Source organism: Lineus longissimus, chromosome 11 (assembly GCF_910592395.1).
Source record: "Lineus longissimus chromosome 11, tnLinLong1.2, whole genome shotgun sequence".
Lineage (NCBI taxonomy): Eukaryota > Metazoa > Nemertea > Pilidiophora > Heteronemertea > Lineidae > Lineus > Lineus longissimus.
This window is the reverse complement of record NC_088318.1, coordinates 18,120,579-18,145,701: the sequence shown is the minus strand read 5'-3', so window position 1 is coordinate 18,145,701 and position 25,123 is coordinate 18,120,579. Positions and strand designations below refer to the sequence as shown.

The 25,123-nt window shown below is 40.2% G+C and overlaps 1 protein-coding gene across 7 annotated transcripts in view; it reads right to left on the bottom strand.

Moving 5' to 3' along the window:
* LOC135496139 (piezo-type mechanosensitive ion channel component 2-like) overlaps positions 1 to 25,123 on the bottom strand; it is a 79,885-nt gene that overhangs the window by 25,689 nt on the left and 29,073 nt on the right. For 2 of the 7 annotated variants that reach the window (XM_064785284.1, XM_064785285.1), the window contains exons 3-18: positions 24,506 to 24,601; positions 24,105 to 24,239; positions 23,833 to 23,875; positions 23,173 to 23,604; positions 22,116 to 22,275; positions 21,568 to 21,606; positions 19,356 to 19,475; positions 9,828 to 9,875; positions 6,229 to 6,450; positions 5,717 to 5,980; positions 5,307 to 5,460; positions 3,266 to 3,316; positions 1,442 to 1,584; positions 1,010 to 1,158; positions 270 to 431; positions 7 to 131 (exon numbers count right to left, since the gene is read on the bottom strand). In XM_064785284.1, coding sequence (XP_064641354.1) covers positions 7 to 131; positions 270 to 431; positions 1,010 to 1,158; positions 1,442 to 1,584; positions 3,266 to 3,316; positions 5,307 to 5,460; positions 5,717 to 5,980; positions 6,229 to 6,450; positions 9,828 to 9,875; positions 19,356 to 19,475; positions 21,568 to 21,606; positions 22,116 to 22,275; positions 23,173 to 23,604; positions 23,833 to 23,875; positions 24,105 to 24,239; positions 24,506 to 24,601 — 2,343 coding nt within the window. Of the gene's footprint in view, positions 1 to 6; positions 132 to 269; positions 432 to 1,009; positions 1,159 to 1,441; positions 1,585 to 3,265; positions 3,317 to 5,306; positions 5,461 to 5,716; positions 5,981 to 6,228; positions 6,451 to 7,667; positions 7,712 to 9,827; positions 9,876 to 11,438; positions 11,451 to 19,355; positions 19,476 to 21,567; positions 21,607 to 22,115; positions 22,276 to 23,172; positions 23,605 to 23,832; positions 23,876 to 24,104; positions 24,240 to 24,505; positions 24,602 to 25,123 lie in introns of those variants that run through there. The other 5 variants (XM_064785281.1, XM_064785282.1, XM_064785283.1 and 2 more) reach the window with 5 other exon arrangements.

Genomic DNA, 25,123 nt, shown 5'->3' with positions numbered 1-25,123 from the left:
ACTTACTTTCTCTCCTAGCCATGGAGTACCGGCGCTCGGGATCAGTCCCGTGGCTCTGGTCATGGTCATCATCCTCATGCCCAGCTCGCGAACCCTGCGACGCTTCGAGATCAGAACCTGTTCCATGGCGCCTGCAAAAAGAATGAGAATGTCACTTTTCATCAGTGACTTAAGGAACTGATACCCAACTGGAGACATTGGTCGTTTCATCAAACACAGTGAGTGTGGAGCTCAAATGTTAGTCAAAACTACGTCAGCAGCCGACTTACCTTCTGCTCCTGTTTTTGTATCGATCCAGAGCTGTAAGACTCATGAACGTCTGATGGAAGTAATTCACTTGGAGAATGATGACGATTAAGAAGGCGGTTGGTGTCAGGAGCTTGACAAACAGGGTGGCCGTATCGTACTGTTGAAGACCAAGATCATGGAGGCTGCAACATCGACATTATATTGAGAGAACATGCAATAACAACCTACAAGAAGCAGTGAGAAGTTCATTCCACTAGAACGTTAGAGGCAAGTGTTACTGAAGTCACCGGCACTGATCCATGAGGCACACTACATGTATGTCGTCAGCTCAACAATGCAGCAGTGAAGTGTGATGGCGCTGACGTCACTTGTGGTACACTGGGGCGTCAGCAGGGTTCAGGACACAGATTGGCAACCAATAAGGATGCCAGAATGACGTCCCGTACCATTGTGCCAGGGGAAGTCCTATACTTACAGCTGCATAGAAAGTCCCGTGCTGTTGTGCCAATACACGGGGAAGTCCTATACTTACAGCTGCATAGAAAGTCCCGTGCCGTTGTGCCAATACTCGGGGAAGTCCTATACTTACAGCTGCATAGAAAGTCCCGTGCCGTTGTGCCAATACTCGGGGAAGTCCTATACTTACAGCTGCATAGAAAGTCCCGTGCCGTTGTGCCAATACTCGGGGAAGTCCTATACTTACAGCTGCATAGAAAGTCCCGTGCCGTTGTGCCAATACTCGGGCAAGTCCTATACTTACAGCTGCATAGAAAGTCCCGTGCCGTTGTGCCAATACTCAGGGAAGTCCTCGAATTGATATGTGTAGATGATGCAGAGGACGAGCATGGAGTAGATGATGATGATCCACCAGAAGGCAAGAAGTGATAAACGCCACCAGCGATAACATAACTAAAATACACAAAGTTACAAGATTGTATCATCAAAAGAATCTTCTAGTTCGGTTATGATGAGACTGAAACTGTCAAAACAGTGGATCAGTGGATTCTTTTTCTTCCTTTCACACAAGAGCCACTGGCTTGTCTCTGAGAACATATAAAACTGGCTGATTCAAAGGCTGTCTCAGGAATGGGCGCTCACCCGACCTGAATAGCTTTAGAACATCATCCCGACCCACTACCAGCTTTTTACAAACACGCAGTAGGAGACCTAATCGCTCCACAGTTTAACTTACCTGGAAGGTGACCAAGAAATAGAGGAAAAACGCCATGTAGATGATTCTGTAGACAACGACATCTGGCTGTAACGTCTGGACAAGGAACATGCCGATACAGATGAGGATCCAATAGCGTGATAGCAGCTTCCAGACCACCTCCCCTGGAATGGAAAACAACATCCAGGTGGAACCACAACTCAGAGGGCTGGCAGTTTTGTCTGAGGTGATGATGAACTTTCCAGTTTTTATTGGCCAAATGTCAAACTTATATTCAGCCAAGATGTGGTTGAATGATATAGCGGAACCTCTCTATGAGATAAAAGACACCCTTTGGACCTGATCTTTATTGAGCAGTGTCCTGATGACAGAGGTCAAATCGAATGAAAATGACCCATTTGGGACCAAAATCTGTGTCCTCAATAGCAAGGATGTCCTGCTTACATAGGTCTCTGCTGAGAGGTTCCACTGCATAAGTTATCATAGTGAGGAATACCAGTGTGAGGGTAAGGGTATTATGTGTGTCTACAGTGTGTCTGCAGAGAGCTAACCTGAGAATGAGAGAGAAATAAGTAACCAGAGATCATGCAAAAGAGCCGGTTGTAAGGAAGTGCACAAGGTGTGGGAGGACACTAGAGAAAGAAGAGAGTGTTATTTCTGTGCTTGCAAAAACTCTAGTGCTCTAGTCTGTGAGAGGGTGCACTCAAGAAGAGAATGAAAGATAGCTTCATACCAGAAATATGGGAGAAAAGAGTTGGGTATGGCCTAAATTAAGTCTTCCGTTTCTAGTTCATAGATGTCATCGTGAAGTTTTTAACTATATTTCTTGGACATGTTGTAGAGGTGATGGTAAAATGATGATTTACCATGGTGATTTCATAGTTACCATGGTGAAATCTGCATTCACCATGTAGGGAGAAAAAAAGAAAATATTTTTGGACTTAGAAATTTAAGTTCAAAATTCTGAAAAATTTTCAAAGTCCAAAAATGATGATGTCTCTTCATTTTGAGCAGAAAAAAATCTAGTGAAAAAAATTTTTGGACTTAGAAATTGTTTTCACCTTTCAGAGTTAAATTTTTTCATAAGTTCAAATTCTGAAAAATTTTCAAAGTCCAAAAATGATGAGGTCTCTTCATTTTGAGCAGAAAAAAAATCAAGTGAAAAAAATTTTGAACTTGGACGTAGTACACATTACATGATAAATAACAGTACATGACAAATAACAGAAAATGATAAATAACAGCATGAATAATGAATTTTAATTTACAGGTTTATATCACAACTTTGAATAACTATATACTACCACAGCTGGGTTACTAAATTAGTAGTACTCATATCCTTCACCTTCTAGTCATACTGAGGCGACACCACCACTCGATTTGTGTGTTTTCTTTGAGATGCTGATTGCGCCCCTTGAACTATAGGTTTCAATCGGAGTTGGATCTTTGAGACTGAGTACTTTTTCAAATAGAATACCCACAGCTAAGAAAGATACCTCCTTTGAATGATAGCCAATTCCCTCCAGCCTCATGAATATTCAAATGGCGGTGTCGTCTTGTATTCAGAATAGAAGAACACTAAAGCCAAAGTCAGCATACCTTTAAACCAGAAACTTGTCTATCAAGTTTATCCATTCATTTTTTTGAAGGTTGTATTAGTACTTTCAATCAAATTCTATTGCTCTTGGAGTCGTCTTTAAATTTCACATTACAGTTGAAAAAGGGATGTGTACATGTAGAACTTGAGACTTCCTGACCCTAACTTTGGCTTGTAGTGTACCATGAAAGTGACAAAGCGGCAACTAAAGCATCATGATGCATATCACATAGACGTGTCATAGTTACCTATGGCGAGAAGCCGTGGATTGTCTTTACCGCTGACACTGTCCTCGGGACCTGTGTTATACAACGTTATACATGCAAACAATTAGTGCTAACGAATGAGGGATCGGGGTTCTGCCGATGGGGTGCTCTGAGCGGGTGTTATGTGCCACCTTTGAAGTCTGGTCTTGGCCACCAGCACCACTTGACCATGCAAGGATAAGTTTGCAGCAGCAAGATTCACAAAGTAAGGACGGAAGGCCAATCCATTAACCAATCAATATTTTGCTGGGTTTTTGACCAGGCGGCCATGCCTTTTCTCTTGTCCCCTCACCGAGTCCTTGGTGCCATATGCAAGGGAGATCATTACGTTCATGACCTCAACATCATTGCACTACTCTTGTAATCCCAGGCGGAACCCCAAACCACATGCAGTGCAGTGATTATATCGATAACAAAAACTGTAATGCCATGACCAAGAATGACTTTTGCCAGCAGATGAAGATACTGTGTCAATGTGTTTAAGCCTGTTGAAGTGGGTCTGTCAGCCATAGGCCTATAGACAGGTAATAATAGGCCTCAGTACCCCTCAACCAGCTAACGTACATCAACACAGTGGGTTCTATATGTTTTTTATTTGAATATGAATGTCCCATGAAACAATCATTACAGGAAGACATGTTTTCTATCAAAATAAAAACATAATTTCATCAAAAGTACTGACAGAAGTCATTTGTAGAAAGGGCAACTTCTGTGGCTTTGAGGCAAAGGGCAGTATAACATATGTCAAAGGGGGAAACATGTTGGCTGGGGTGAAATATCATGTGTTTCAAACTGGATCTGTGTTATAAAGAAAGGTTTCAAAGCATGATATGTGGAATGGGGTTGAAATATGAAGATTTGGACTTCTTTATAACAGGATGTCGGACCAGTTACCCACTTTCCCACCTCTAATATGGCCCTCTGACATCCCAAGGGTTAAAGTAGCCTACCACCCAACCTGCTTCCAACAGCCTGATTACTTGCTTGTACGAGCAGACGGCAATGTTTATGTGTCTGTACGGTAGGAAATAAACAATACATCATCTCCTTTATAACATTTCTCAGGCTATCTGACCAATTTATCCAATTTATACGGAATTCCTAGCAACAGAAAATGAGGCGATAAAACTACATCAGAGACTACATATACTATTAGTAAGGGATCGTCTCAATATATTCCCCTGTTTGCGGGGCGCATTATGGTAGAGTGAGAAATCCGGTTTCCTTCTACTTCACAGCATTTAACCACACATGTAATACTTTTCAATACTCCTACAAAATAATGGCCTCCAGGTGATGTGCGTGCAGGTAAGATTTTTACATTTGTTGGGGTGCTGTGATGAATATGTCAAATATAAACATAGAACAGCTTAAAACACCTAAAACCACTAAGATTGGACATCGGAAAAAAAACAGCGATGAAAACATGTGCATTAATTGATCTGATGGCTAGATGAAGAATCCACCCCTAACGTGACGATTAGGGACCCAACTTGTCGGTCTAACTGTTTTCCAGCAAGAAAAAACACCAAAAATATTCAATACGACCAGAAAAAAACCAATCATAACTCACTGAGCAACATGTAAAGACAATGTTAACATCGATAAACACTGTAGGAGTGCTGTAAGCGTACTATAACTCCTAACTTTTCATAATGTGGTGAATATTTTAACCTGAAGTGTTTGCTAACTGCAGAATTCGTAATTACACCTAAACGAGCATCCAAATATCTTGGGACTCAAATCTAATTTCAACAAAATTGGATGTGGCAATCATGGTGTTAGCTGCTACCGTTTTTCAAATTTGAAATTTTTCAAAACTTTACATTTCGTTTAAAGGCGGACTATAAGCGGGAGTCTAGCAGGTTAGAATAAGTTAGGGGTCCGATAGGGGTCTCTGACAGCATATCAAAACTATTCACACTTGTCAGAGGAATACCAATATCACTGAATTCAGCCTGTGAGGAGAGTTTTAAGGTTCTAACCGGACTATAAACATGGTTTTCTGTTTGACAACACGTACTTGCAGTGTCTGGAAGGAGTTGATTGGAGGGCTGCGAGTTCTCGACGGAGACCGTCTGCAGTGGCACCCCCTGGTGAGATAGTACTTGTTGCCGCTGGTACCTCTCGCGCATAAACTGACACAGGTTCAGCCAAAACATCACCGTGAAAGCCACCTAGGAGGTGATAGAAATGAATTAGAAGTCAGAATAACTAAAACGTTCGAATAACTGACAAATTGGAGTGTAGGACTACTTGGTGTCCTGGACAACCTTTAGTCTGAAGGTAGGAAATCTTGGAAATGTCACCCTTTTTCCCAGGGTTATCCCGAAGGCCTTGCCTCTAAAACAAGTTCCAGAGATTCTCCCCAGTCTTACCCTATTGCCTGACTGGCAAGTAGCCCCCACTGGGCTATACAGTTCCACAACTTACCTGGACAGCTAACGCCCCACATGGATACTCATACTTAATCAGACCAATCGCCGCCAAGTCAAAATTATCAATCTTCTCTGGCAGCTCAGCGCTAGTGAGGTTGAGGCCATAGATGTACTGGATGATGATGAGGATTTCAGCGTATGCTAGGATAATGGGCGAGAGGTTGAGAACGACACGATTTGGTTTTGGTATCATCCAGATGATGCAGGCAGCGAGGAGATAGACAAAGGTCAGCCAGCAGTGGTACGTGATGCTCCACGCCTGAAAGTACAGAGGGAATGATTGGTGTTTTTTATATCAATGGTTTATAGTCAGTGTTAATGACTACTGTGCAGTATTACACAAAGTGTTTTTAATCTGGTCATCACATCACAATTTCACGGCCCTTCTGGTGAGATCACTATGAACAGAGAATTCTCTTTCACGATCAGTTACAGAATTAGGATCAAGATTCTTCCAGTCAGAGAAAAGAGCCTGTGCAGAAGGCTTTGCTTTAAGGTTTTCCTTACCATCATAACAATCAGGGTCGCCACGTAACTCTGGCTCAAAATGAAATGACCAATCGTGACCAAGATCAACTTCTTCTTCGGCCCCTCCTTCTCTTCTTCTTCCTCCGGGATCTCTGTGATCTCGTTTGACGCAGCATCTTCTGGAGCGCCATCTTGTACCATATCCGTAACTGGGGTCAACGTATCGTAATTTGATTGGCGTTCGGCATCTTCCATCAGACTCTAAGAATGAGACAATTTTGGAAAAATCTAATATTTTTTGTAAATGTTTAGAGCAAGATGTGACGTAGAACAGTAGGACAACAATACACAACAAATGAAAACACTTATGTTGGTAAACAAACACGTCTGCCCAGAATTACCTACTTTGAATGGCGAAGGGCTTGAGAATCAGCCAAAATTGTTTATCAGAAAATCAGACAGGTACTTCAACCCACCGCTATGCATCTCTCTTCTCAAGCCAGACATTTGGAAAATTGAAGTCAACCCTCGACAGAGTAGCCTGTTATATACAACATTTAGCCTGTACACTGTACATCGTTAGAATTTACTAAAGTTCAAGTGACTTTGCAAAGGCGACAAGCAAACGGCTTAGCAAAGGAACTGAACCAACTTTAAACACATCACGAGTCAAGAGCATGACCTAGCAATACATGAGTCCAGTCTAATTCTCATGCACTAGGATGAACTTTGACAACTAGGCAACTTCAAGCTGTAACTTCTTTTAATGTTATTGGGAAAATCTTCCATCAAACACTTGACACGTGTTGTTTCTCATATAACGGCTCGGTTTACATCAAACATTGCTGACAACACTTGTGGTTAGAATCCAATAACACTTTCTTACTTCACACTATTTGAAGGACGGATGCAGCATTAATGCTGCAGCGATGGCTTCAGTACTTCAAACATGTCAAATGTTACTTTTTTCATTGCTTTATCCGACTGGCTATACAATGTGACTGTCCTTATCCAAAAAACCAGCACTTCAGGAATTGTAAAAACATCTTTTTGATAGGTTTGGGAGCATGTTTGGCATGAGACAGGAAGAGAGGAGGAGAGAGTTGCACCATGATGCTGGTATACCCTAGCTTGACAACTATGATCGAAGCCTTTCAATCACATCCTCTGGAACACACACAGCTTTCCATAATTGGCCTTATTTACCATGATTTCATCACATTTGCACCAAAAATCGGTCTTCTAATTCGGGCACATCACACCATTCAACGGTGTGTCTTTGAAGTAATTGAGAGGCATGTGTTCATGATGGACTTAGACTTAAATTTCTTGTCTTTCTATCATGCCCTCCACAGTGACTATACATTTGGAGGGCTACCAAATAACCACAACCATGTTCAAAGAGGATATGGTGATGCCTAACTGGAGTAAACCAGTCTGGAGGGAGGACGAAGCACACACCACCAATAACCTCTTACCGGGTGCTCCATCTCATAGGCCCTAGCCTCATCATCATTGATATATAGCTTGAAAGACAGGAAGAAATCTTATTTTGAGGGGTTAGCCAATCGCCTTACTGTCCCATTACGATGATGAAAGTTGATATGTCACATAGGATTGGGAGGGTAGGGTCAGATATTGGCTCGTGATACCAAAATGTTCAGCATACAGTAGAACATCTCCTTCAGGACATCTCTGTAAGCAGGACACTCTTTATTGTACTTTTTAGGACTGTTTCCAACCTTCTAAGCACAGCTTCCCATAAACTAAAGAATTCATTTATCATCAAATTCATCAAATATTGTATAATAAATATTGCATAATAATCATGTTCATTAGATAAACATGATAAACTGCACAAAGTTAATGATAAAACTTCAATTAGCATGGCAGTAGGTGATTTCAAAATGTAGAAAGAGCATTGAATATCAAGAAATACAGCGAAGAATACAAAGAATGATATCTTTTGAATGTAACACGATCAGAAAATACTAATAAAATCATACTTTAAGTAGAATTTTAAATTGAGAGCATGATAAACAATGATCAATGGCAGAGAATGTGAAAATATTGGCAAGAAATAAAACATGCCGATTACTTCTGAAATCGATGTAATATATCAAAAGTTCAATGTTCAATAATTTATCGTCTGTGGCATCTTCAAAGTAGTGCATTGAGATAAATATGGATTACATGTAACTCATTGAGGCTGGAGGGGACCTATCTGCAAACATTTCGAAACATAACAACGGACAGGCACTAACACAATTTGCCCAGTTCTGAACAAAGAGTTTGTAAAATGTCTTTGCATTTTTTTTTTTTTTTTTTTTTTTTTAAGAGTTTTGTCTTTGCACCTTCTGATGTGATGTCTACAAGAACTGCCCTCTTTGCATCCTCAGAAAATCTGGTGTTGTTCACCTTTATGGCTCTGTGCGCAAACCCATCACAGGTCAGTGCTGTAATGTCAAGCGCTTCGAGACAGAATTTGGTCAGTTTGAAGCACTACGCAATGTATCATTAGTGGTCATTACTTATTACCAGGTATCATCTTACCCACAGCTCTAGTCCCCTCTACCCTCAACGTCATATTAAGTGCAACAATTTTAGGTAAACTATCTACGAACCTCCTGATCATCAATATCAAATAGAGCTATCCACTACTCAATGGTGAAGATGCAAGATAGGAGGAATAACAAGGAAAGTGAGTGGAAGGTTTGGATACTGAAACTCATAAGTCTATGGAAACTTCTGTTCCTCTCTGCCACCTATTCCACTCTGCCTTTTTCAAGTCTATCAATTGAGAATCCATAAAAGCCTAGTATATATAACAGCCTGGCCAGGACAAAAAAAACACCAAAACAGCAATTTATGCAAGCAGAGCGTATCCCATCCTAGCAACATCACGCACAAGCAAGAATAATTCAACCACTCATTTAACCTGGACACAGACTTGAAAAAACATGACATTAAAAGTATCATGCAAATCTAATAGCCACTATTTTGAAAACAGACATGTGTATCGTTACCAGTGTCACTTGATATAGTTTGGAAAAAAACCTATGCTAGCTTTAACCGTGTAATGCAGGTATAAGGTTAACACTAATACAAATATATCATTATCAAATCCCACAACCAGAACTGTTTAACACAAGATATAAAATTTACAAATCTCTACGAAAAACTAAAGTCTGCTTGTTCCACTATCTCAGTATTGCACAAAAAATGCAAACCATTCAGAAAGACAGTGTCATTCTTTTAAAATTGGGAGATTATTTCCCAACAATCATGCACCTTAAATCTGATAGTGATTTCAAAGTGCAGGGTCTCAGTTTCCGAAAACATATACAGTAAGTCAGATGATAACCTCTACTACAGTTGGTACTGATAGAATAAACCCAAAAAGTTGAACTTTAGAAGTTGTGGCCTTTGAATTCCTGCAGAGAATTCTCAACATTTTGTGTGAAAATGGAACAAGCAATGGTTGTATCACAGACTAGCAGACGGCATACTACACACTGAAACTGGGAACGTTCTACAACATCAGCTACAAGACACTATGATACATCGTCATGGAATCATTTAAAGATAGCTATAAATGAGAGAAAAAACATCTGATTTTTGAAACACGCATATAGTACCGTGTTCAAGTTCTTGAATTTTATTTCTGGGGGTTGAGTACGAGGCTTCTGAAACAGTTAGTGGGAGAAAAGCATTGGAATGATTGTTAGTGATGTTAGGAGTTAGCATCGGGGAAGGCGGGCTGAAATTTATAAATCTGCTAGAAAGAAAAATGTTATAGATTAATGAGTCCAACTTCTACCCTCGAATTTCCTACGTCAGAACGTGATGACATTGATTGAAGAGCTAGTGAATGAGGTCACGAGTTGTAGTGTTCAAGTGGCTTGCTAAAGTGTCCGCTGCTTCAAATCAGCAGTTTTCAACCTGTAAAGGTAGCAAATCATAGCCCACCATCAGGTGGTATTACAATATTGAGACATTGTAGTAGTCTTTATACAATCACCATGCAATATAAAGACAGGTGTATCATTTGGTGGTTTATAAGTGCGGAGACTTCAGCAAGAATTCACAAACACTACAAGTGTAACCTCAACCTGTCACCTCAAATACGTTATAACACTCTCCCAGCAGACAACATCATACAATACATGTATCTACCAGAAGACAACAACCAGCATTACCCTGGCAAATCAGTGACTCCATACACTGCGGACAATCCCGCTGTCTTACTAACCATTTATTCTTCCAAATATCATGAAATGACAACTTGGACATGTTCTCCCACGAAACGTACTCCGCTAACGGAGGACGTCGGACGATGGCGTACCAAGGTATGGTATAAGCTCCCAAGAGGTATGCTAAAAGGGGCCTCAAGGTGTGTCTTGACTAATTTGACAAGGGGCATCTCGCTGCTAGTTCACTAATCTTCATCTTGTGGTCAAAATCATTTGAACAGTAGATGACATACTCTATCACAGGCCTGCACCTTGGGAGGCCGGACAGGTTATTTATTGTTTATGGCGCTCAACACGGAGTTTGGGAATACTGATGAGCCAGGGTGTGCGTGACGAGGGAACCTTTCCCAAGAAATAAAATTCCTATTGTGAAAGCATTAATCATAAAGTAGCCCAGTGCACATGAGCAATACAATTAGAACCAAAAGTATGACCTTTTTTTACTTGAATTGCCATTTCATCAAAAAGGAATGAAGGAAAACTTGAGCTGTTCAACCAGAGGCCGAACCACTTGATTGCCAAGTGCACTGGGCTTAAAACGGTGGGCTAACATTGAGACATGTCACTACGTGCTCATCACAGTGGCTACTCCTCCCCCGACAGAAAATAAGAGACCAACCATGCCAGCACCTGAAGAAAGACACAAATGCACACATAATGCACTTATGTGCAAATGTAGCATGTGACACAGGATGTGCAAATGTAGCATGTGACACAGGATGTGCAAATGTAGCATGTGACACATGTGACACTTTTGGGCAATAGTAAATCACATTTATCCAAATTAGTTTTTATATGTAGCTTGGTTAACTTTAACAACAACAAAAGAGACTTCCCCTGATTCTGCAAGGCAACATGATTTTCTGTACTAATTTCATTCATCTATCAAAAAACTTTGTGAAGTTAATAAACGGACAAAAACTTGACAAAGAGTAGCCAACTGCATTTAAAAAAATCCCACACCAACCGTGCTGAAGACAGTCGAACACAGATTACCTCAAGAACTTCCTGTAAGAAGGTCGACAAAAAAAGCAATAAGCATATAAAAAAAGGTAACAAATCCTACTGGGGAAAAAGAATTGTTAGAAGAGGCAATATGCCACATTTGAATAAATGTAATGTGTTAAGTGTAACTTAATTTCCCTTGAAATACAAAGTTCTTCTAAGGTTATTGGGTGAAAATGATCCTGTCACAAAAACTTCCATGATAATACGCGGTTCATAAGGCATCATTTCATGGGTCAATAGTGTCCTGGTGCTTTAGATTAATAATTCATGATTTAATCTCCTGATGGACCACAAACAATCAAATATTTCAGCTTCTTCCAACACCTGTCGCCAGGAAATAATGATGATATTTCCCTTGATACCAATCATGTTGTTCCCGCCCTTTTTTACGGTCACTTTTTCCAAAAATTTTGCCGATTTCAATTGTTATTTTTCCATTACAATTCCCACGAGAGATGAATAATAGAATTGTTGCAATACAAATGTCACACTCTGAGCGATTAGTATTGGTTCCGACCAGATTGAAGCATACACTTTGGAAACCGTCATCCAGCATCACCCGACATTATCACAATAGGGAAGAAACATTGAAAAAACATAATATTTCAATTCGTTGACATTTGATAATGGAAACAGAGAACAAACTACTCAGTCATAAGATAATGGAAGTGACATTTTTGTATGGCCTCATTGGGCTCATAACATTCAGCCAACTGGAAAATGATGTTACTTCTGAACCCGAGTGCTAAATATTGTTGGTAGAAAACACTTCAAAATGCAATATCTGCGGAAAAAACAATCACGAAGATTTCCATTTATTTCACAAGCATACATGTTATATTCAGGCAAATGTGCATCAATTTCCCAACACCAGCAAGACAAGATAGGCACAACAGCAAATATTCTGCAATAACATATCCTCAAAGCATTTCTCATGACACTTAAGGAGTAATCATATTTGGAAATCTTACTTAAGATGTTGAACCTTGTGAAGGAATCTGACTTGTTTTTTCTTACTTTTCTGTTTGTGTGCGTTTTTTCTCGAAACAGATCAGAAAGGTGTGTGTGTGTGTTCATATTGAGTTGATCTTGAACAGAAATTCTTAAAAGGCCACCAAGTTCCTTTGTTTCTGGTATACTATTCCTCTTCACTTGACCATGTATGAGGTGTTATATGAGGACATTAGGCTCGTTAGGGGATGGGGCGCATGATATAATAGGAAGACATTAGTATACAAGAAGGTCAGGGGATGAATTAGTCATAAACGAATGAGTTATTAGAACATTATTAGTGTTAATGGGGAGATTCACACACGTATGGTGCTCCTCTGATGTAGCTCATCGATAATAGCAGTCTTGTATGGAAGACGTCAGAAAGCTACCTCTTGAAACTCCCAAATTTTATTACGCTCTCGTTTCAACAGTCTAAGACCGTTTTTGAATATTCAACCAACAGGTGAAAGAGCCTGGGGTGGTTTGAAGTCATTCAACATGTTCAATTAGGATAAACAACGGATTAGCCACACCAAGCTGTTCGATGGTCAAGACAGAGAGCTTGGTCTCTTGAGTTGATGAAATGTTTGATTGTGACTATCAGTCCAGTTCATGAGAGAGACCTTGTTGCCAAGAAATGCATTAGCTTTTAACACACAGACCAGCACACAGTTATATGTATAGTACCACTGATGCATCTGTGCTGAGAATACTGTATCTCTCATTCATAAAAAACTTCTTGAAGAGACCTTGACAAGACAGATATCTGGCAGACTTTCAAGATTTCAAAGTACCATACTTCAGTATCTCTGAGCTACATATTATCGAGGAACCTTGGTAATTAATCAAATATTCATAAGGTAAATAAGAAACTGTGCAGTGAGTTATAACGAGTTGTTAATCTAGACATACCATTGCATACCAATCAGTATAGTACCATTCGTAATAGTGCTGCATATTCGTGAGATACCAATGGTGAAGATGAGAAAGAAGAAAAGGTGAAGATTGTGCAAATTACAGTGTCCCATTTGGATGCCATGACACGGTGCAAGTGCATTGGTGGAAATGTGTAACAAATATCACAAATAATAGATATTCGGAAATACTACACTACACTACTTATCATTATTATCATTATCACATTGGTTCATCAATTTGAATATACCAGTTCCAGGACCCAGCAGACTCGCTGAAATCGGCTGACCAAGAGTATAGGCCTGTTGGTGAAAGGCACTTCTTTCGTTCCCTACAATTTGTTGCCCCTCTAATCAGCGAAGCCTGACAAGTCTCTTGTTGCCTGTAAGTGGGATATTCAATTCTATTAACCAGTGTAACTTCTTTTTGAAGAACATATACAGTAGAACCCCTTTATACTTAGAAATTTTTTCATGAGTCAGTCAGTTCAAAATTTTGAAAAATTTTCAAAGTCAAAAAACTTTTGGGACTGAAGTTTTTGGTGATGTTGGTTCATTTTGAGCCAAAAAAAGAGTGAAAAAATTATTTGTACTTAGAAATTTTTTCATCAGTCAGTCAGTTGGGTTAACAAGGGGGAGAATTTGGTCATTCAGTGGTCGTGGTCTGGGTACCGGGGTGGTCATGTTACTTGGGGCCTTGCAATGGTAATTAGAGAGGAAACCATTGAGGACCGGCGATTCTTGGTCGTCATAGCGGGGTGGTCGCCGAATGGGGTTCCACTGTATAAGTATTGTGTAAAAGACCTAACAAAGCTTTTGACGATCCTATGAAAAGTATGATGGACATCAGGAGATGTAGAAAGGTTTCAAATAAACACAACAGACAACACAACAAAAGAACATTTCATGCTATTTTGGCAAAAGCAAGGAGACTGCAGAACTAAGAAATGCACATCCACCACATTTTAGTCTGGGATAACTAGATAGGAGGAATCCATCTACATACACAATGCCCAATATCAAATCTGCTAGATCAACCTACCAAGATCAAACGACATCACAGACTGGACTATGATGTTCTGTTCTGTCAAGTAAAGGTGCAGCGGTAGTCAGCTGTAACCTCTAGGGCATACCAAACTTTTCCGGAGGATGTAAGGGATCTAAAACCTCTAGAATCATCTTGGAAACACAGTCAAAAACTTACATCAGAATATATCAGGGGAAATCTTTCATTTCGGAAGGCATAACATCCTGCCGACTGTATGAAATAAAGGGAAAACTGTTACAACGGTAAGATTGGAAAAGGAATTAGAGGAGACAAGAGGAGACCTTATTCCTGGTGACGCTAAACTCGATAATCAAAAGTGTCTGATTATTCATCAGAAAGCCAAAAGATCAGAACAAGACATCACAGATTGAAGAATCCTCATGATGGGCGAGCCACTCGATCAAGATTATGAACATCCAAAGTCAGACAGCTGACGCCAAAATAGACTGACATTTCATCACTTCCCCTCCAAAGAACAACTGGGATGAGAAAATTCATCTCGGGATAAGTCACAAATAAATGTTTACTTTCGTTCTGAAAGTCAATTGGATTTACCAGTCTCTATAGTAAACATGTCGAAAGTTGATACTGGGAAATTACAGTAGACAGTAGGCTCTGCCTAAAGCTGGAAAAACATCGCTGGGAAAGTATCCTTCATCACCCACCTCTGGACCAATGACATATACTTGCAACAATGGGCATTTGCTCTTCGCTTCTTTCTTGCATGAACAAGTTCCGACAAAAGTTCCTATCTTTTGCATTAGATACTTGTAGTTTCACTGTTATTGCCTCCGTGTGGCGTTCGGGATCCTTGCATCAAGATTAGCATTTCCGTGCCTGATAAAATTTGGCAAGATTAATATCTGTAATCATTTGCCGGAATGTTCTCAGGATCTCTCTTATTTGCCGTTCCGGTAATAACCTTGTAAAGAGTTGGAAATCCATCATTCACAGGAAGGATATAATCCATCATCTCATTCATCAAGAAAGCATTTTCCTTCCGAAAAAGATAGTTTACTAAGGAAGTGAGCATCGTTCCTTGTTTAATAAAATTTCACAAGATTAATTTTTCATCTGATGGGTCATATTTGCCGTCATTTCCTTGTTATGTGTCGGTTGTTAGCGGCATGAATGAATTATGGAAACAAAGTTGTCTAATTCATGAAAAGGCCGCACTCCATACCACAGTTGCGCGTCAATATTTCACACTTTTTCTTGATGCGTTGGAAATAAACCAGCAAGGTAGAGGCTAATGAAGGGGAGGAGTAACTCATGTCCCTTCTCAGGGCTCATGAGGAGGTCAATCTTTTACCAGTAAAACACCAAACCAGGTATAAAAAGACCACGCAGGAGAAATCATTTAGGAGATCCGATGCATCATTGGGATGTGAATTGCTGGCCCCGTTAACTCATACCGTGTGAGGCCCTGTGATGTGTTGTCGGATTATCCGAAGTCCACGTCCCCATTGTCGAAAGGATGATTAATTGTCTCGGGATCTCAGTAACAATATTAGGCATTCCTCCACATCATAAAACTCAGCAAGGTTTATAAGATTGGTCATATTCGCCAATATTTTCTTGCGTTGGAACTGGTCAAATAAGTAAAAGGCTATGATTGATTGTCTCGGGAACTGAGCAACAAGATTTGGCATTTCTTTGCATCATAAAACTCAGCTAAGTTTATAAGATTTGTCATATTTGCCATGATTTCTTCGAACAATTACATCTTGTCGCATGATGGATGGGATATAAAATTACTTCGGATGATCAATCTTTCGGCCCGTCGTCGAGGGTTTTTGTGACTTAATTACTCGCAATAATGGACTTGTATAAGATTGGCTCAAGATTGATAGAGGAGGAGCAATTAATTCTGTATGTCATAGTTTGGCGCCGTGTGATAGCATTCATTCTTGCCGCCGATCCCCATCTTGACCTTCATGCTCTCTTGAGATTAACTCCTTGAAGAGCAAAGCAAATAGGAAGAACAAGGAAGATTGTAGTCAACTTGTTAACTCTGACAGAACAGTTCCTATCTTCTGACGACCCGACAAGCAGAAACATTTCACTGCCAACAACCCGAGAAATGACAAGTGTCGGCTTACAACCTGAATCAAGATATTTCTCGGTCTAGGACGCAAGGAATCTATCCAGAGAGATATTGGGTGAGGCATTCAATTATTAAAAGCTTCCCTAGAGTGAACACATATTACTAGACAAGATGATACGCGGATAATCTTTTTGGCATGATACTAGCTGTGTCGGTATGGTGAAAATCATAGGAACATGATTTTCCTTCAGTTCACAAAAATCTGCTCAGAGAGTCAATTATGCAATGGAAATAACTGTTAATTGATATTTCAGCTAACCTAACAAGCTCATGATGTCCTCAAACATAATAGCCCGGAGTCATTTTGACATCAAAACAAATATGGTAGATAGGAATTTCGGCTTACATATAATCTAAATACCATCATAATTGGGAAGTCATGCTTTCCTGAGTAGAATGTTATTCCAACAGTATGTCAAAATTGATGGCTCGAACTAAGCCCTGATGGCGACTTATTGGAGATTTCCGTGTGATGGATGGTGGCCTATCTGACATGCTTATAGCAAAGACATACTTAGAGAACAGTTAGGAATGCATCCTGTATGATTAAGGGTAACTCCCTAGATTCATTTTTCATAAGAGAATTTTGACAGTATTTTGCTGATATCATGTTATAATGCTACTCTTTCTCTACGCTACAGACGCAAGTCCAAATCAGAATGGGTTAAACCCGACAATCTCTCAGCACAAAGCTTGAATTATAAGCAATTCTTCTTGAGTTTTGTCCGAGCAGAATGCACCGAATGACACGGCAAAATATGTAAGTTAATAGCTTTGTCCAGTCATCCAGTATGGAAGTATCTGTATGAATCCAAGGCAGCAGACACACTGATCTAGCTATAAGCCACTAGTAATGGGTTTCCATATGATGGACTTGTTTCTAAACTGAATGAGCTTTTCAGCCAACGTACCATCAATACTTGAGGAGAGATTCAGCCTGGTACATGTATTAAACTCTTGGTCTATCTGGGAATATCAGCTTACACTGAAGGAGACTTAAGCTGTCTACGAGAGCGTCCTGAATACAAAATCTAGCAGGAGATGGGAAAACCAATCTAGAATCATCATAACAAACATTTGTACTAATGTTGCCCACAAATCTATCCTGCCAATCACTGTTTCAATGCTCCAGACACTTTCATATCACCTGCCCGGGAACCAGGAATGAGTGTCCATACAGTCCTTCAGGAAACCAAGCGTGTAATCATATCACATTTCCCCAAGCTGTGCATCATCCCTGTCCAATTACTGTAATTTGTGGTCATTACTTATCAATATTTGCTCAGACAACGGACCTTGCTTCAACGATCCAGACGCTTTATCTCATCTGCCCAGTGAACGGGAATAAGTGTCCCGACCGCTTGGTTTCCATGTTGGCCTTGATTAAATGGGCTGAAGACGGACACAGGGCATGTAATCAACCAACGTGATGTGTGACGGTGAGCGAGAGATTATAAGCTGATGACAGCAGAAATCAATAACAGAGTGGCTTAGCTGACTGAAACAAACAGTTGACCAACTTCCATAGCAACAGTTGTGTCAAACTCAAAACGTGGAAGCTGGGGCATAGTCAACAACTGTATAGTATCTATGCTTTAAGGAACTGTACACAGTGCCGCCTGTTCCCATATTTTCATGCACAGTCAACAACTGTTCATCGACAACAAGGCCAGGAAAGTCCCACCAGTGGAAAGCAATAGCACCAGGACCCTCGTCTTTCGTAATCAGGCCGAAATCCCTCCTGACACACAACGTGATTGATCATAGAGCAAACAAGCCACCAATTGAACATATTACTAGTTATTAGCAAAGTAACAAGCCCACTCCGCGGCTAAACAACAGCTAAGTGGATTTGATAATATCAGACAACATCCAGCGGAGTCTTGGAGGAGATTTAAACGATCAAATCAACACTATATAAGATATATCCAGGGCTTTATGCCTCATATTCAAGACATAATAATCATATGACAATGATCAGTACATAGAACTGCTTGTACCAATTTGTCTTGGCAAGATTTATGTGTCTGGGGCAAAGTAACTTTCTTAATTTATATGACAAGGTTTTTGGATAAGCGCGCCTCGATATGAATGCAATAACCCGGACTTCTTCTGAGTTGGGCTAAAAGCAACAGATGTGCATACACCGATGTCAACACTGTGAGGGTATTCCGATGCCAAGTTTTCAGGAGACCTGACGTGAATGAGGCCCTGCTTGTCATGTCCACACATGATATCTCAAACTACCACATGGACACAAGCCTGGGGACACTAAGTCTGAACCTGTAGCAGCAGTGAATCAGGGAATTATCATTCATTGCATGACAATCAGGGAACATAGCTTTTACATTTGAAGTTGTAACTGATATTCAATTCTCACGCACTAATCGAAAGATGGACTTCAATGCAATTTGAAAGCTGTGTGATGTGTCAGGATTCAAATGAACAGAAGTCCATTGGAATGCACTCAGATTGTTAATTGTGATATTGTGCAGATATCATTGTTTATAACTAGAACTGTACAACAGGTTGGTGAGGATGTTACGGTGTGGGAACTAAGCTATCATTAGACAACACTGACGATGCACACAGAACTGTTGAAAATTGTAGCTAGATACATAAAGAAAGAAGTGTGCATGCAACTTCAAGATTTTAAGATTCATTTTTTAGTAGCATGACAAGATAAAACTTTAGACTATCGCCAACACACAACTGAAGCTGTTGGATTATGCTGACAAAAAGCGGACAAACTCTGGCTCAATATATAACGAGCTGTCAATCAGAATTAGTATGAAATGCTTGGATTGGATATACGAGCAGAATATTTTGATAATGTGTCCCACCTCCTGCCTCGCGTCTTGAAGTACCTGGTGTTCGGATCCCGATGATGCTGATCGGCGCAGTAATCCTTTCTTACGGTGGTGACTGACTCGTGATGAGTGAATGTTGAGATCAGCTCGAACCTGCAACAACAAAATAAGCCATATCATGATTTTCCCACATTAGGGACAAAAATTATCCCAAAGGTATATATGGTAGTGGAAGATGACTGTCGAATACAGAGTATCCTATTTCTCCACATAAAAATGCTAAATGACCCAATAAAGTCATCTTTATTGTCTTTATGTTTCATTTTGAATTCAGTTTATCATTGAGTGTCAACCATAAGGACATTTTATACTCCGGAATCGATATCATTGCATTTGTGTATTGCAGAGGAGTTTGTGCTTGGCATAGATGGTGCGTGAGATGTAACAGTGAACTCCCCCCAGAGTTGACTTCAGCATGTTCAGCGCGTTTTCCCCCGTGGGTCCACTTTCATAGAAAGAAGCTTTAGGATAGGACCAAGAATTGGTCAGCAATGGTATTGCCAATGTGCCGCCTCAACCGACAACGGGGCTTCTCCCTTGATTAGAATGCATTGGGTGTTTAGACTTAACGGAGTACATGTACTCATTCCCCCAAGAGAGGGGAAATCATCTTAATAAATTTATGACAGGCCACAATAATCCTCCGCCAAATACTAAGTGGCCAATTTCTCTCGTAAACCAGGCAAAACGACCACACAATGTATTCTTGACTTTTTCCTCTCTATTGATCAATTAGTTCCGAGAAGAAGAAAAGAAAATATGGCCGGCCAAATGCGAGGATTGCATTGGTAAAGAGCATAGATCATAGAGAAAACGGCTTCCTTCCATGCGGGAGTTGTCATAAGAGTTATGGTTTATTTTTTCCATTCGATGTGGGATGGACGTGTTCAAATCAAGCTGTTTAACCCTTTGAGACCTGAACTTCCAAATCCTCGTTTAAGACAGGTCAGCTAGGCCGACTTTATGGAGTATGAGAGCAGACCACTGATGGTTGAATCCAGTTACGTCAGCAATAATCTGACCTACCCCTGCTCACAAATCCGAGCTCCTCAATCTTCCGACCCCTGGCGATCCCCAAGTACAATTTTTGAGAAGTGTGCATCATGTGTCTGGCGGGAAACAAATGGCTGACTCCTCCATTGTTGCAAATTGATGTATTTCCTCACGCTTGGGTCAGACTAACAGATCAACTAATGGCGTGATCTGAATACGTCGAGAACATAACATCGCCATCGAACGATGTCTATTCGGATGCGTCAAGTTGATGAATGTGGAACCCATGTGATTAAGGTATTACTAAAAAGATTATTTTGAAGCATTCTTTTGGGAAAAAAGTAGATGGATTGCTCCAATTCAAATATTACAACACAAATCATTTCTTAGCAGGCCGTAGAGCTCAACTGTTTTTGATATCATATTGGAAAATACGGTATTTCGTTCAAGCATTGGCAAAAGATATCTGTTCATTGTGTCAAGTTGATGAATGTGGAACCCATGTGATAAAGGTATTACGGCCGCTTCAGAGATTAATTACAAGTCTTGTATTGGAAATAAGTAACAAAATTATTGCTGTTCGAATATTTTGCCATGATAATTCCAAAGTTGGCTGCCACGCTCAACTGTTTTAAATGAGATAACGCATTAGTCAAGAAAAGACAACCGAATTCACCCTGAGTTCAAATAGTGAAGACGCAAGATTTGCATAGCCAATGTGTTTGACACAAGTCCCTGTGGAAACAGCTAGCGATATTGAAATAAGAAATGTGTCATGGGGTTGGTAGGTAATTGTGTGATGAGTTGTCCTGGATGGAGAAATTTTGTTTTAAACAAATCCATAAGGAATTAGCTCAAACCATGGATGAGCTGCTATACCGTAACAGTGAAATAATTAAAGGCGAACAAAATATTTGGACTTCGAAATTTTTTCATCATTTAGTCAGTTCAAAATTTTGAAAAATTTTCGAAGTCAAAAATGTTTGGGACTGATGATGTTTCTTCATTTCGATAAAAAAAAAAAAGTGAAAAAACTATTTTGACTTAGAAAATTTTTCATCTGTAGCATGACAAATTTGGTGGTCACATTACCGGGGTGGTTGCTGACCGGGGCTCCACTGTACAACTAAGAGATGAAAGGTTATTAACAAGGCAAGTGCTGTAATTTGCTGGAGAAACCTTTCAAACTTACTGATTCATCAGGTTGAGGATCTTCTTCAATCACATGGTCCTGGATAAAGAAACCCACACGCTGCACTAGCAAGTATCAAATGTGATGAAAAGGTCTCGCGCTTCCCATAAGAACATGGGTTTGCCCACACTACTCCCCCCCCGGGTCTGCCTGAAGCAGGCACTGTGTTTGTAACCAGGTCATGTCTCATAGTGACACTGCAGAATTGGCTCTCATCAGCAGCAAATAGACGACACCAGATCTAAGGCAGTTTTGGTTAAAAAACCTAGCGATTTCCCCAGCCGCCACGGATGCTATCTAACAACTTACGATTGATTAATTGCATGACAAGAGATAAGTTGGCTACGTGGTGTTTGCTTTCTCCTTATAAAGGATGGTTTGTCTCCTACTGTTCGTGTCAGTGTCACAAGGTGCCATAAAGGGGTAATTACTATGTTGGGCCAAACGTATGCAGTTATCTCTCGAGTCAAATGCGCTGCTGCTTAATCACTTCCCAAAGGACCAGTATTTGGCAAAAAAGAGAACTCGTAAGTGATGCAAGTCCTTACCTTTCTATGACGATATGCCCTAGCATCGCAGGCTAACACCCAGTAGAGTATAAGGATCACACAAGGACTAACGATATATGTCCATTTGACAGGCTGCCAGAGGACTAGTTCAGCAGGGATTGAGCAGTCAGTTTGGACTATATTGGTGAGACCAAAAAGTCTGAAACAAAAGGGTGAAGAAGAATGATACTATTTCTAGTGTGTTAAAGTGTCACCCCTCTGAAAGGGCCAGCCAGCTTTTGGCTGATGAGACAATCTTCACTTTCAAACTCCTCTCTCTAATGCCAGGCTCATGACGAGAAGGAAGTCTGTACCCAAAAGAACTCCACCACATGAATTAAGCAGAGACTCGTTTAATGAAGTGAGATGGGAAAAGTAGCACTTCACCTTTGAGTGAACGAAACAACAAATACTTCAAAAACCATTATCGCCAGTTTAAAAAAACAGCTCAATATTGATAACAGCCATAACTGAAAATTACCTGGCCAAACAAGTCTTAAGAGTTTAATAACAGGTTCCCTGAAACATTGCACCAAAACAATCTAATACTGCTTTTAGAGAACCATATTCAATTTGCACACCGATACCCAATAATCTCCTCAAGTTTAGACCTGACCATTAGCGCAGCTCATTTGTTCATTAATTAAGAGAAGGCGCTATAAAGATGTCAAGAATTGTTCAAACGTGCATGTAAAAGTGCTCCCCAACCTTTCCACAAACAATTAACGAGGTAATGATAAGCGGGACTGAAATGGATAATAATTGAGCCCTGGAAAGTCACGTACGAAAGCGATGAGATATCTATGCCTCTTTCAGCCTGATTCTTAACCTATCACCATTCATTAAGAAGTGCTCTATCAGTATTTTCTGATTGTTCATGACATTAATCGTTTTCACGTAATTTTCTCAAAGTAGGTAAATCCTTGATAGCCGCCAATAAAAGTTCTTTCATCACGTTGAGCAGAAAGTATTCAACTTGTAAATATATCGTCCTTACACTGTCAGGAATTCGAGAGTAGATGGACTGACAGCTAGATTTGCTGTTGGGAAGTCTTACCTGGCATAGAGTGATTCGTACGGAAGTAACTCTTGAAAGAACTGAAACTGGTACAAATGTAATGTAAGAAGATGTAGTCCACTGTAAAGTAACAGAAATATTCGAAATCCAGCAAATTTCTCTCCTAACGTCTTATAGCATGACAGCCATGTTGCTATATATATAAAAGACACAAAATACACAGCAGAAGTCACGGAGGGATAAATAATTGCACTGGCGGTCAAGAAAATCAACGTCAAAACTTCGCCGATGATTTTTAAGGCTTTATCTGTGCCCGTAGAGCGTTTCTGTGTTCTGACGTGTTGTGCGTCTGTCTCTGGTTCCGTTCTGGCAAATTTACTGCAGAGGGTTAGGACTATCACAGATATAACGACCATGAGTACGTCCGGTGCCAGGTGACGGATGATGTCCGGCCAGAAGACATTCATATACCTGGAAAAGAGAAGACAACAGCATTATAGATGGCCAAGATTGGCCTAAATGTGTCATCCTTGAAGGATTTCCACAGTACTGGTTGACAAAGTCCATATTCCTCTCCATTTCTCATTAGGGAACCAACATTCACATTCAGCAGATTCTTGTAAGCCTGTCCTGTGAAGGTGTGTCTTTAGGCTTTACACTTCCAAAAGTATGACCCAACAATTGGAATCTGATACTTACGATTGAAATCCAAACTGTCTGAGTATTGCTTCATCAAATGAACCTGTAAAAGAGACATCAGTGATAATCAGCATGCAAATAACAAATAGAGAATCATGCTATAATTTGAAGTGTTAAGTTGTCAAGGAACATGTAGATCGGATGATGGCAATTGCACTATTTGCTAATAACTTCTTTGCTATCATCAAGTTCTTGCCTATTGGCGAAAACTTATATCAGATCATGACCACAGATCCTGCCCATCATCTTCACAATATGCATTTTTCACTCACAATTTGTAAACTGAAACCCATATCTTTCGTTGCTGGTGTTACTAGATAAGAGCAGGAATCCCTGGAAAGCGGCATGGCCTATCGTGAAGAGCGTGCTGGCGATGACAAGAAGAATCAAGTAGGCTTTCGAACATCCTGAAATAATAAGAGCAGCAAAAGTTAAGCTGATCCCATTAACGAGCAATTTTTGTCACTGTGACCTGTAAAAACTACTGCGATGAGCAAGAAAAACGTTTGGTTGCATTTGATCCATAGTTTGATCCAAAAAAGGGAATATAACTAACAAATCTCATCTTGAGAGATACATCCTGGGCTTGAGAAACAGCCTTTTTAGGATGCTTCACTGCACAGTAAATTCATATCTGTTAATTTCCATTCAAACTTAACCAAACTGGTCTTACCTGGCATAGGTGAGCGTGTTGGGGCCTTGAGCAGTGGACAGAGTAGAAGGAAAACGCCGTAGATGAACGACAAGGCATTGTATCGGAAAATTGTAGCTGAAACAACAAAAACGAACACTTCGTCAGACTTCTTGAGGCATTAATGGAAATTGTTGCCGACGTGTGATCATATCACACAGATAAATCACCCAAAAACAAACGAGGCTGAAGAAAAAAGACACAGTGGAGGAATGATTTTGTAGAGAAGAGTTGAAGGAAGGAAGACATTAGAAACAACCAGTTGTGGAGATCACATTTCAGAATTAAAGACCCAGGATTCTTTGAAGCAATCATCAGGCATGTCCAAAACGAGAACATGTATTCCAGATACCTCATGACAGATCCTGGACAACCAGAGAGACCCGACATATTTTGAAAAGTATTCTAAACGTCGATATCTCATCAGAAGTCAGGGCGTTAAGCTATCGTAAATGAAGCAAAGGTAACAAGACTAACACATATTAACCAAAGCACTTATTTTTGTCATGCCAGTGATTTCCACTCCCTGTCGGACGGGTTGGTGACATTTTCTTAGTTCAGTCATGCAGTTGTATCACCGATTCCCCATTTCTCATCATT